At 55.1% G+C, this 12,415-nt stretch overlaps 1 protein-coding gene across 3 annotated transcripts in view; it reads left to right on the top strand.

The window, feature by feature from the left end:
- The window catches only part of PVRL1 (poliovirus receptor-related 1 (herpesvirus entry mediator C)), a 96,894-nt gene that overhangs the window by 47,739 nt on the left and 36,740 nt on the right, over positions 1-12,415 (top strand). For 2 of the 3 annotated variants that reach the window (XM_011964956.1, XM_011964955.1), the window contains exons 2-5: positions 6,184-6,543; positions 7,101-7,403; positions 7,739-7,856; positions 9,693-9,844. In XM_011964956.1, coding sequence (XP_011820346.1) covers positions 6,184-6,543; positions 7,101-7,403; positions 7,739-7,856; positions 9,693-9,844 — 933 coding nt within the window. Of the gene's footprint in view, positions 1-6,183; positions 6,544-7,100; positions 7,404-7,738; positions 7,857-9,692; positions 9,845-10,354; positions 10,613-12,415 lie in introns of those variants that run through there. The other variant, XM_011964957.1, reaches the window with a different exon arrangement.

Genomic DNA, 12,415 nt, shown 5'->3' with positions numbered 1-12,415 from the left:
GAGGGGAGTCTGGAGGCAGGACTGGGCACCCGTGAATCTCCTGGACTAATGGGGAAATGAGACAGGACAAGCTCAGTGAGAGCCCTGCCTTCTGGGTTTTGCTGACAGAATGATCGGGGTCTAGGTGACACTGATTGGCAAACCTGTGAAAGGAGGGGACCCCAGAAAGGGGGTGGGTGTCCTGATCGCACGCTCCTCCACGTCGGCCTCTCTCCGAGGTGGAGCTGGCCTTGACTTCAGAAGGTATGGAGCTGGCCAGCCCTGGGAGTTGACATTCGGGGAAGCGGCTGCATGGGGAGGAGGGGGCCTATACCCTTTAGGTCACTGTGCTGCCTCAGCAGGGTTTCAGATGGAGGCCCTGCCCCTCCCAGTGGGTGAGTCACTCCCACTTACCACTTAGCCGGTTTCTCACCGGACATCCTGTCCCCTTCTGCCAGTTCCTGGGCTGGGGTGGGAGCATCCCTGGAAAGCCCTAGAAATGCATCCCGAAGAATATCGATTTCATAGAGGCCCTTATGGGGGAGCTCAGCACCCACCTTAGACACACACGTGCACACAGACCCAGTCCCTCTCTGCAATGTGCCGCCACTTTACTCCAGGCCAGGTCGGCCGCCTCTGCCCAGCCACTTCAAGGCCCCTGGGCAGAGTCTCAGGAAAGGAGGGGCTGGGGTGGGCTGGCACAGCCAGTACAAAAGAAGCAGTTCATGCCAGGAAGCCCCGAATCCCCCTCGCCTCACCTAGGTACCCACTTTCACCTACCCCTGAGCCCAGTTCCAGCCTGCTTTGCTAGGAAGAGAGGGGTCTGGGATTTAAAAGGGCAGGAAGAGAAACTGCTGGAAGCGGGTATGTGGGGGGCGGAGTGCGCCACACCCCACTGCGTGGGAACCTGTGGCCCTGGCCTGCGGATGAGCTCCACGGCAGGCAGGGCCTTGGGGAGCAGGTTTGTCCGCCACAACTGAGGAGCCTTTGTGTTTTGTTGCTGAGCTCAGGCGTTTGCAGGTCTGTGACGTCTCAGGGGGCCGGCCTGAGGCCCGTCATGCTGGCTCAGCACTTCTGGGAAGCGAGGCAGCCTGAACTGCCCAACCTGAGCTCTAGTGGGGAAACTGAGGCACTTGAGAACAAGCCCCAGGGGCATGGGTCCCAGATCCTGGAGCTCATAGGGTGGTCAGGGAGAATATAGGCAGTGCTTGAAGTCAGAAAAAAACAAAACAAAACAAAACAAGACTGATTCTTTTAATATCTGTGGGATACAAGAGCCCCTCTGCTGAGGGCACAGGTTCTATGGATGCCTCTGCCCTTCACTCCCCACCTCTCTGGCTCTTATTGCTCAGCACATTGTAGCCTCCTGCAGGTGCCCCCCACCACACACACACACACACACACCTGGGATCCCCAAAGCCCCTGTTTCTGACCTATCACCTGACACCCAGTCAGGTGACCTGCAGATGCAGTGGCCATACCAGTATTGTAGCTGGTGTTTGTGCCATTTCTCACAAGGGGCAAAGGAGTCACTGAGGTTATATTCTAGGAGGGACACCACCCAGAAAGAGGCCCCAGGGAGTTAGATTGAGCCAGAGTCTGTTTTTGTGGCAGGGTGGGAAAGCACTGGGCTGGGTGCTGCTGTTCTGTGTCCCTGGGCAGGTGACCTAATCCCTCCAATCGTTGTAAATGATGGATTGCATGGTCCATTAAGCTCCAATATGCTACCATTTTAGTGGTCCCAGTTCCCGCATCTGGGCCAGCCTCTGCTTCTCATGTAAGAGGGAACCTGCAAGGAAGAAAAGAGGATGTGTTCTGTGGACCAGTCCTGACTGCTTAGGGAATCAGAGAAAGTCAGCAGGGAACTCCCCAAGCCCTTGACCCTGCCAGTGTCAGGCGTGACATGGTCAGCTCAACCCAAGGCCAGGCCTGGTCCTTTCATCTCCTGCAGGGGGGCTTACAATTGGTTAGGAGACAGTAGACAGGCTAGACACATATGCCAGGAAGTAGAAGATAAAGGGGTACAGGTCAGTGTTACATGTTATTGGGGTACTAATAGAGCTGTCAGCTGAGTAGGAAGAGATGACAGTCACAAGAGCGTCCTGGAAGAGGGGTGCCTAGTAGCACTCCGTACAGTGTCCAGTATGGAGTAGACGCTCAGCAAATATTTGTTGAATGAAATTCCAGGGAGGGAGGCCTATTGCTTCATAGATGAAAGATGATGGTGATGATGATGATGGAAACTAGCATCTAATGAGCCTTTCATTTGTCCTAAGTGCTGCTTTCTGAGTTTCCCATGGACTCCCTCTTTTAATCCTTACAGCCGTTTTATAGGGCAGGTATTAACTATTATAATCCCCATTTTGCAGATGTGCAACCTTGGTACAAACTGAGCTACAGAGAGGTTAAGTCATTTGGCCAAGGTGGCACAGTTCATCAATGGCAGAGGTGGTTGCAAACCCCTACTGCCTGGCTCTTAACAGCCCCGCCATGCTGCCTGAAAGGGTGGTGACGGAACAGCCTTCAGAAGGTGGGAGACGTCAGCTCAGCTTTCAGATTGTCAGGGCTGCACTGTCTGGAGAAGCTTGGACAGGCAAGAAGAGGGGCTGTGCAGTGTTTAAGCCCCTGTTTCTTCTGCCTGTCCCTGGAGCAGGCTGCCTTTAATCAATCCTGCCTTCTCATGGCCCACCTGTTCCGGGATTCTTGCTCCCATCCAGCTCTTTCTCTTTCTTTCTGGTGGTGATCCCTGCTCCTCTGTGGACTCTGGCATTCTAACCCCGCCTGTTAGAGACACCTGGACTCTGCTCCCCTCTGAAAACCTCCCAATCTAAAGAACGACAGTCCTTCTCCCCAACCCTGAGTCCCTGGACCAGGGCAGGCAGCCCCTAACAAGAGGCTTAGGTTCCCGGACCCGAAGTCTGGAGCGGGGAAGTGGAGTTTTTAGGCCTTTCAAATCTTCCAGCACCTCCCAATTCCAGAACTCTGGGATCCAATCCCCACCCTTAATGACCCCAAGCCCCTTACTCCAAGAGCTGCCTTATGCTCACCACCCCCGCTCCCCTGGCCTTGTTAACAGTCAGATGTGGCAAAGAGGCAAACGCCAAAGTGAATCTGTACCTGCTCCTTGAAGATCCTCCCCTCTCCACCCCACCCTGCCCATCACCAGGGCATAAAGGGTCAGGGCTAGGGGCACCTACTTGGTGCCCAGTAAGAGAGAGGCTAGGGACATCCTTTACTTCCCCACCATGTGGTTGCTTCTGGGAGTGCCACAGTGGAGGGAAAAAAGCAACCTCCACCCCAACATAGACATGGGCTTGGGGAGGGCCACCCCTGCCTGGTGAGGGATTGGTAGATGTAAGGGAGCCTCTGGGGTGCCCGGCCACCTCTCAGCACCCTCCCCACCCCATGCCTGGCCGCTATCAGCCATCTCCCCTCCTGGCATTGACACAGCTCTGAGGGTGAGGTCACCACTGAAGATGTAGCCAATGAATGTCAGCCTGTGCCCCAGGGACTGTGCCCTGCTTGCCTCCACACCTTCAGGGGACGAGAGGAGACAGGATTGCAGGGGCTCAGGGGGCCGTTTCCCCTTGCGGGTCCACCATGCATGGCACCAACCCCGAAATGGCTCCTGGAACCCACACCCCTTCCCTGTGCTCTCACCTGGGGCCCAAGCCCTCCCAACTGGCTTTTCCTGTTCCTGGCTTTGTGTGGCGCAAGTTCCCCAATTATGCCCACATTATCTCAGCCGCTGGGCAGCCTCCAGCAGGCTGGGGGAGGGGTGGGGAGCACCCAATTATCCTGCTGGAGAGGGCCTAGGGCTTAGCTGCTTGCCAGCTAGCCCGTCAGCAAGAGTGCTGGGCCGTCTGGCCCACTGACCTCACCATGGGACTGTTTCTGGAGTGGGGCCACAGCTGCACTCGGCTGCCATCAGACAGTTAGGGCCAAGAGGACCACTGGGACTTGGGAGGCCAGCCTACTGCCTTACAGAGGAGGAAGATAGGGCTCAGAAAGGGGAAGTGACTGGCCACGGTCCCACTGCCTGCTAAAGGCAGAGGCAGGCTACAGCCTAGCCCTCCCAACTCGTGGCTGGATGCTTCTCCCATTGTATTCCCAGCCCATGGGGCCTCTGCCCAGGGAACATCAGCTCTGAAGCACCCCACAGGCTGGCAGAGGGGACAGCTGGACGGGCGAGGCTGGGGATAGGCCTGATGGACCTTGAAGGGCTGCGTGGATGTGCATCAGCACAGAGAAGGGGGAACCTCAGGGAAACTTTCAGAACATGGCAGGGCCTGTCTTGGTGAAGCCAAAGATAGACTTATTCAGCAAGTATTTCTTGAGTAGCTACTCTATGCTGAGCACCAGGGATATTGCAGTGACCTAGAGACCTGGCCCGTGGCCTCTTGAGCAGAAGAGAGGGGAGCAACTTACTGCACTGACCATGGGTTTTGGGGCCCTCAGAGGAGCCTGTGCTGCAACAATGTCCCCGTCATGCCGAGGAGGCGAGTGAGCATAAGCCCCAAATTTCCACTCTTGGATCCCAGACTCCTTTGGTCATTTAGGCCCTCCCCCTGCCTTGGGTTAGTACAGGGCCTGGTGTTCTTGATGCTATTGATGACGCTTAATAAAGTGAGTGAAGTAAGGATACAAAAACATGAGGGATACAAATGACAGCAAGGACACGGCTTGTGGGGAGTTGGCAGGACTCAGGAGAGAGCTGGAGCGTACAGCCTAGTGCTGGGGACAGCTGCCCCACGTTAATGGAGCTGAGCCAAGTTCAGGGGTAAGGAAGCCCAAACAAAGGACATTCTAAAGGGGATAACACAACCCATGTGGAGAGTGGAGGGAATTTCACTCCCTCCTTCTTGCAAATGTCTGCTCTTTTGACTTCCATTGCGATTTGTGTAGTAACAAATATTTACTAGCATCTACTATGTGCCAGATGCTGCGCTGGGCACTGGGGATACAGAGATGGAAAGGACAGACGCTGCCCTTGGAGGAGTTCACAGTCTGGTAGAGAAGTCAGATGTGTAACCACCACCTTCCAAGGCAGGAAAGAGCCGAGCTAGAGGTGGCCAGGTTAGCTCTGGCGGGGAAGATCAGGGAAGCTCCTGAGGTGGCCTCAGGGGGCGGTCCACAGGTGGAGAAGGGGAAGGGCCGTCTAGGTGGAGGGAGCTGCTTGGGTAAAAGTCTAGGAGTATTGGGTGGATAGGCTCTGTGCTCCATGGAGGCCGGGACTGAATTGCTCCTTGATATGACCCAAATGCTCACACTAGATCCTGGAATATGTCACTCGGCAAATCGCGGCTGAATAAATGGGAGGAAGAGGGAAGGAAACCAGGAATGTGGCATGTTCTGAGGATGGGCCCAGTCTGATACAGTGGGAAAGTGTGGCTGATGGAGAGAGGTGGACAAGAGGCATGTGCTAGGAGGTCTTGCCAGGAGAAGGCATTTAGACCTCACTGTGAAGGCCATGGGGAGCTAGTGGAGGCCCGGCCTTATGCAGTGCTCACTTCCCTCTGCCGAGCTGGGTAAGGGGGCCCAGCCAGTGCACCAGGGCATGAGGATTCAGCTGTGTGGGAGAAGACAGCAGGGTGGCCATGATGACAGTCACCGTGGGCCTTCAAGCTCACCCAGAGCCTCCTGCCTCTGACGCACCTTCTCATCCATCACGCCATTTGGTTCCCCCAGTAACCTTGTGAGGTAGAGAGGACTGGATTCTCTGCCCCACTTAACAGAGGAGGAGACCAAGGCCCAGGAAGGCAAAGCAGTCGGTGCATGGCTCCCAGGCTGGGGCTCTGCTCGAAAAGCAACCAAAAATGAAGGTGCAGACATATGTTTACTAACACAGAGTGATGTTTATAATCTATCACTAAGGGAAAAAGCAGCTTATGGGATAATATGTACAGCATGATTCTGACTTTTTAAAATAGGTAGATGGTTATGTGGATATACACAGATATAAAGTAAAAGAAGATAGATCCTTCAAGATTATCCTGAGCAGAAGGATCATGGGATGTTGTCACTTTCTTCTCATGATTTTTCAGTGTTGCCTAGAGTGTTTTTATAACAAGTAATTAATATTTTTACAATCAGAATAAAAACAATAATGACTGCTATAAAAGACAAGACCAGAGCACAGGGAACTGTGTGGGTGGGGGGAGGCTACGCCTGACACTGACCACTTTCTGCCATCCTCCTGGCCAGGCGCCCACTCCCAGGTGGTCCAGGTGAATGACTCCATGTATGGCTTCATCGGCACAGACGTGGTTCTGCACTGCAGCTTTGCCAACCCGCTGCCCAGCGTGAAGATCACCCAGGTCACGTGGCAGAAGATCACCCAAGCCACCAATGGCTCCAAGCAGAACGTGGCCATCTACAACCCATCCATGGGCGTGTCCGTGCTGGCTCCCTACCGCGAGCGCGTGGAATTCCTGCGGCCCTCCTTCACTGATGGCACCATCCGTCTCTCCCGCCTGGAGCTGGAGGATGAGGGTGTCTACATCTGCGAGTTTGCTACCTTCCCTACGGGCAATCGGGAAAGCCAGCTCAATCTCACGGTGATGGGTAAGCTGCCCTGGGTCCCCTCGCTGTTCATCCAGAGGCCTGTTACCTTGGGGCATGGCCATCCTCAGGATGCCTCAGTGACCCCAGACATCCCCCTTGGGTGGGCATGCTCCCATCATTCCAGGCATGAGGCTTCCAGTCCCTTCTAGCCAGGCCACCCCATGATTCACTAGGGATTAGGGGCAGGGGCTTAGCTCTAGACAGTGGGGAACGTCATTCTTCAGGTTGAAGCCCACGAGGCACTGTGCAGGCAGCAGCATCAGACACCACAGTAAGGAAAGGAGCCACCTGCACTGCTTGCCTTAGACATGCCGGGACTCCAGGAGACCTAAGCTCGATGACGAGGATATGACTAGTAGGACAGAGAGGACATAACATTAGACATGATGAACTTCCTGCAAGAGGTTCTGGGACAGGCTTTGATGCAGCACAGCTGAGAGGCAGGGATGGCCAAGGGGACCTGAAGACAAGGCCTGATGGACACCACACACTTTTGGCCAGTGCATCTTGGACGAGTCAACAGAGCTAGTCCCATCACTCTCTCTGCTTCCTCACAGCCAAACCCACCAACTGGATAGAGGGTACCCAGGCAGTGCTTCGAGCCAAGAAGGGGCAGGATGACAAGGTCCTGGTGGCCACCTGCACCTCAGCCAATGGGAAGCCTCCCAGTGTGGTATCTTGGGAAACTCGGCTAAAAGGCGAGGCAGAGTATCAAGAGATCCGGAACCCCAACGGCACGGTGACGGTCATTAGCCGCTACCGCCTGGTGCCCAGCAGGGAAGCCCACCAGCAGTCCTTGGCCTGCATCGTCAACTACCACATGGACCGCTTCAAGGAAAGCCTCACTCTCAATGTGCAGTGTGAGCAGGGCTGGCTGCCAGGGGCCTCCTGGGGTGGGCGCCACTGTCCCTCCTCCCTCTTCCTCTCCTTTCTCCTCCCTTTCTCTTTCTGGGGGTACTTTCTTCTCCCCTCCTGTCTCCCCCATCTCCTCCCTTTGTTCATTTTCTCTCCTCCTTCCGTGTCCCCCTCCTGTTTCCACTCCAGGGCTCTGTGATCGCCACCCTCCCTCCCACACTTCCCTCTCTCCTGGCTGTTTCCATGCCACTGCTCCTTCCATCCCTTCCTGGCTGAAGCTCCCTTGTTGTAAGTCCCCCTCTCCTGACCTCACCCTCTTCAAACATCCCTTGCCCCACAGATGAGCCCGAGGTAACCATTGAGGGGTTTGATGGCAACTGGTACCTGCAGCGGATGGATGTGAAGCTCACCTGCAAAGCTGACGCTAACCCCCCAGCCACTGAGTACCACTGGACCACGTAAGTGCTGCAGGGCTGGCCAGTCACCTTGGAAGACGGCTGGCTGGACCACGGGTGATGGGGGGCAACCACCCTACCTCCAGGAGCCTTAGACAGGGAAGAAATTAGGGTCTGGGCTCAGTGAGAAGCGGGGCCATGAGAGAAACCCCCACCGCCAACACACACATATACATTACGTCCGTGTGTGACAGTGTCAGGGTCAGTGGAACAAGCCATTCTGCCAGAGGGGTTTCCCTTGTGATCTGCTTCCCTCCCTCTTCCTAATAAAGAGTTCTGTCATTTTCCTTTGGTGATTCAGCCTGAGTCACTCCAACCCCAACCCCCCAGTATTTATTTTTATCGAGGTGTCCCCCGGGAGGCCGGTGTTCTGGAGCATCTCAGCTGTTTCTTTGTTCCTATGCCTTCTCTCTGGCACCCCCAGATTCTTGGGGAGGAGGCAGCAGCCAGCCTACAACGCCTGTGCTCATGGAGCACGTGCCCTGCAGCCCGCCATCCCCTTCTTGGCCTCACGGTCTTCGCCTTGACCTTGAAGGGTCCTGTCTCCCCTCCAGCCGGCTCAGACAGCTGGGGCCAAGGCTCTTCCCAGAGAAGAGCTGGATGGAACACACACAAAGACAGGAACGTGGGGAACCAAGGAGAAGGTTGATATGGGTGGCCAAGAGACAGCTGCCCAGAAGGAGTCTGTCCCCTTTTTCTGGGGAGCAGAGGGCACTGGTATGCCCCACCTGTGATCCTCCACTTCTGGAGTAAATAGTGCTTCTGAAGGTGTGAGTGGACAGAGCCTGCTGGCCGGGTTCAACTCTGAGGACCCAGGAACTGGTAGGTTCAACAGAATAGCTTTGTGGCCGTGGGGGTCAGGAGGAAGGAAGAAGATCCCTTGTCTTTGGCAAATTTGCAAGTCACTTCCCCCGTGAAAAAGTCCTGTGACATTCCCAACAAAAACACAAAGTAGTGGAATGGAACATACTTCCTATCTCATTACCCGAGTGGCTTGCCCAGGCCTTTTGCCCCAGTGGTTCTACTTTAGGAGATCTGGGGTTAGAACCAAAGCATCTGTATTATTATTATTATTGTTATTATTATTATTATTATTATTATCATTATTATTATTTTGAAACGGAGTTTCACTCTGTCACCCAGGCTGGAATATGGTGGCACAATCTTGGCTCACTGCAACCTCCACCTCCCAGGTTCAAGCAATTCTTCTGCCTCACCCTCCCAAGTAGCTGGGACTACAGGTGTGCACCACCACGCCCAGCTAATTTTTGTACTTTTAGTAGAGACGGGGTTTCACCATATTGGCCAGGCTGGTCTCGAACTCCTGACCGCATGATCCACCCACCATCTCGGCCTCCCAAAGTGCTGGGATTACAGACGTGAACCACCACGCCAGGCTGGCATCTGTATTATTAACCAGCTGCCCAGGGAACCAGGGACCAACAACCATGAGACGTGAATAGGAAGCTAGAAAGAGCACTTTACCAGGAGTCCCGAGATTTGGCTGGAGCTCCCATGCTGCTGCCTGCAGCTCCCGTGCTGCTGCCTGCCAGCTGTGGTTGCCTGGCCTTGAACCTCAGGTTTCATCTGTTAAGTGGGACCAGCACCTACCTAGCCTGCCTATATTCCCATATTATGATCAAATATGAAAAGCTGAATAATATAAAACTACTAAGTGAAAGAGATTATTAGTATTATTTTTCTTCCTTCCAAGACAGATCCTACCACACAAGCTCAGCAAAAGGTCTAGAGGGCCTGGAGCCAAGTGGGTGACCCAGGAACAGCTTCTTCCTGAGGCTGGAGAGTCATAACCCTACGCGTGTCTCCCAATTCCCACAGGCTGAATGGCTCTCTCCCCAAGGGTGTGGAGGCCCAGAACAGAACCCTCTTCTTCAAGGGACCCATCAGCTATAGCCTGGCAGGGACCTACATCTGTGAGGCCACCAACCCCATCGGCACACGCTCAGGCCAGGTGGAGGTCAATATCACAGGTAGGAAGCTGCATCCTCCCCAGCCTCTCCGCACCCACGGTTCCTTCGCCACCTGCATCCCTCAACTTTGGGCAGTGCCACTGTAGGAAGATTATCTCCTTTTCCGGCTTCTCTAGTTCTCCCTTGAGCTCTGGCCATTGGTTTTGCTTTGCTTTTCTCTTTCTTTCATTTAAGGGCGTAAATGAGACAGTCACGGTGACCCCCAATCAGAGAGGGGCAGGAGGAAGGCTCCGGGAGGGAAGAAGGAAGTGCTGTTTACAGCAATGCTGTTTTGGGGGCCAACAGAGCCTGCCCGTGGATCTGCCAGCACCACACACGGTGGGATGCTGGCGTGGTGGGGATAGGTTTGCAGGTGGAGCTCATCTGCTCCAAGGTCTGCACCTGTGGTCGAGGACCTCTTCGTGAGCCAGAAAGTGAGGCTTACCTCAAGCAGGGAGACTGGAGAGAAAGCGAAGGTGTAGCCCAAAGCCATAGTGCTTTGTGTGCCCTGCAACTGAGCTCTCCCTGCAGCTTTCTGTCAACTTACCCATCCGGGCAAAGGGAGGACAAGGGCTAGGATGTTCTGAGGAGAGACTTCACCTGGGACATGAAAGGAGCATGGGCTTGATGTCAGACAGCTGTGACCCTGTCTGACCCTCATCTGTAAAACGGGGACAGTATGATGTGCCTCGAAGGGCTGTTGTCAGAATTCTACGTGATGTAGGTCAAGTACCTAGCACAGATCAGTCTGTCAATAAATGGCCAATGCTCCATGATGATTACCCTGACCTCCATCATTATCATTATTATTAATGGAAGCATCAAAACAGGTCCACACAGGGGTAAACTGCCAGCACAACTTCACGTGGGGAGTGTCTTTTACAGTGGACCTGAGCTAGCTGCAGGGTGACAAAGGGACAGAGGGTCTTAAAAGAGTAAGTGGTGTCCCACTGTGACTGAGATATAGGAAGTAACGTGCTCAGGGACACACAAGACTGGTTGGCAGTTCCTGGGCTCCGGCCACAAAGCTTGGGCAAGCCATGACAATTCGTGAGCTCTGAGCCAGTGTCTCTGGAGTGGGAGACCTCATTTGTGGGTACATTTAGGGCACAGTTGCAGAAAGAGCCATGTGAAGTTGTCCAGGGTCTGCGCCTACCTGTCCTCAGAGCCGTTCTGTCACCTCTCACCCAGGGGCGGCAGTGTGGAGCCACTTGCTGTTGTCTGCAATCCCTGGCCTCGGCCCTGAGACTGGTCATATGAGGAGGAGCATCAGGGTTGGAGAAAGGCTGGGGAAAGCTGGGGGGTTCCCATGGGTTGGCAGGCAGAAGGGGCTGGTGTCACACACTTCTCCCCAGCGGGGAAAGTACGAGTAGAGGAGCCTCAGGGTTACCCAAGCTCCAGCCCTGAAATACTGGGGGAGTCAAGGGGGAGGTGGGAAGGGCAGGGCCTGTGTTCCATGTGGAGTGGCCATAGAGAACATGACCACCCCTCAGGGAGGCACTGTCACACGGGGGACAGCACAGACCTGGCCTGAGTGTTCACACACTGGCTCTTCCTAGCTGTGTGGCCTTGAGCAAGTTCTTCACCTCTCTGAGCCTCGGCTTCCTAACCTCTAATGTGGAGATACTCACACTTGTCTCAGGCCTCTTACGATCATGCAGTACTCATTGCGCGGCGATACCTTCCCCTGATGGTGGGCTATCAACACGTGAGGGGTGTGGGCTGGGGGCAGGGGGCCGGGCCACCTAGGGTCCCAGCTGGAAGAGGGACACAACATGGCTCTTGCTGACAGCCCCGTTAGGCAGGAGCGAGGAACGCATGGCACTCACTGAATCATTGATAGGCCCAGGAGCTGAGCGGCTGGCCTCCCTCGGACGGGACTCTCAGCCCCCTCCGGAGGACTCAGGGAGGTGGCCTGAGCCTTCTCAGGGCTGTGGGTTCTTGTGCTCTCAGGCAATTTCCAAGCAGCAGCTGACCTCACCACCCTCCATCCCACGTCCGCCAGTGCCTGCCACATTCTCTGGGGAGCCCACCCTGCAGGGCACAGCCATGCCCTTGCTCTAAGCCCCACTGGTCCAGAGGGGATGCATGAGCGAGAGGGATAAGTGGAAATTTAATTTTTCATTCTGGCCATTCGTTCGGGTAATAACTTTGCCCTGGGCGCATCTGGAAAGGGAAATGAGGAGTGACTGGGGCAGGGCAGAAGGTGGGCAGCAGGGGGTGTGCTGAAGGGACACGCGTGTGCAGAACACGTGTGTGCTGGGCCACTGCACACCTGTGCAGACTCGCTTTGGCACCACTTCTTGGGGCCCTGGGCCCCTAAGGAGGGAGCACTGAGTGGTTGCTGGGAGATGAGTGAGTAGGCTGGGCTGGAGGGCGGGGCGCCCAGGCCAGGGAAGCATGGGAAGGAAAATGGCTGGAGCAGAGTGGGCAGGGAGGAAGAAGTAAGGCCTTCTCTCTGTTGGCCACAGAGAGTCTCTGAAGGGCTCTCAGCCAGGAAGCACCATGGTGAGGTGTGTGGGTTAGACTGAGCATTCAGGGGGTTGCGTGGATGGCACCAGGACACCCGTTAGGAGCTGCCACCATGAGTGA

Source organism: Mandrillus leucophaeus, unplaced genomic scaffold (assembly GCF_000951045.1).
Source record: "Mandrillus leucophaeus isolate KB7577 unplaced genomic scaffold, Mleu.le_1.0 Scaffold71, whole genome shotgun sequence".
Lineage (NCBI taxonomy): Eukaryota > Metazoa > Chordata > Mammalia > Primates > Cercopithecidae > Mandrillus > Mandrillus leucophaeus.
This window is presented reverse-complemented; position numbering and strand designations above follow the sequence as displayed.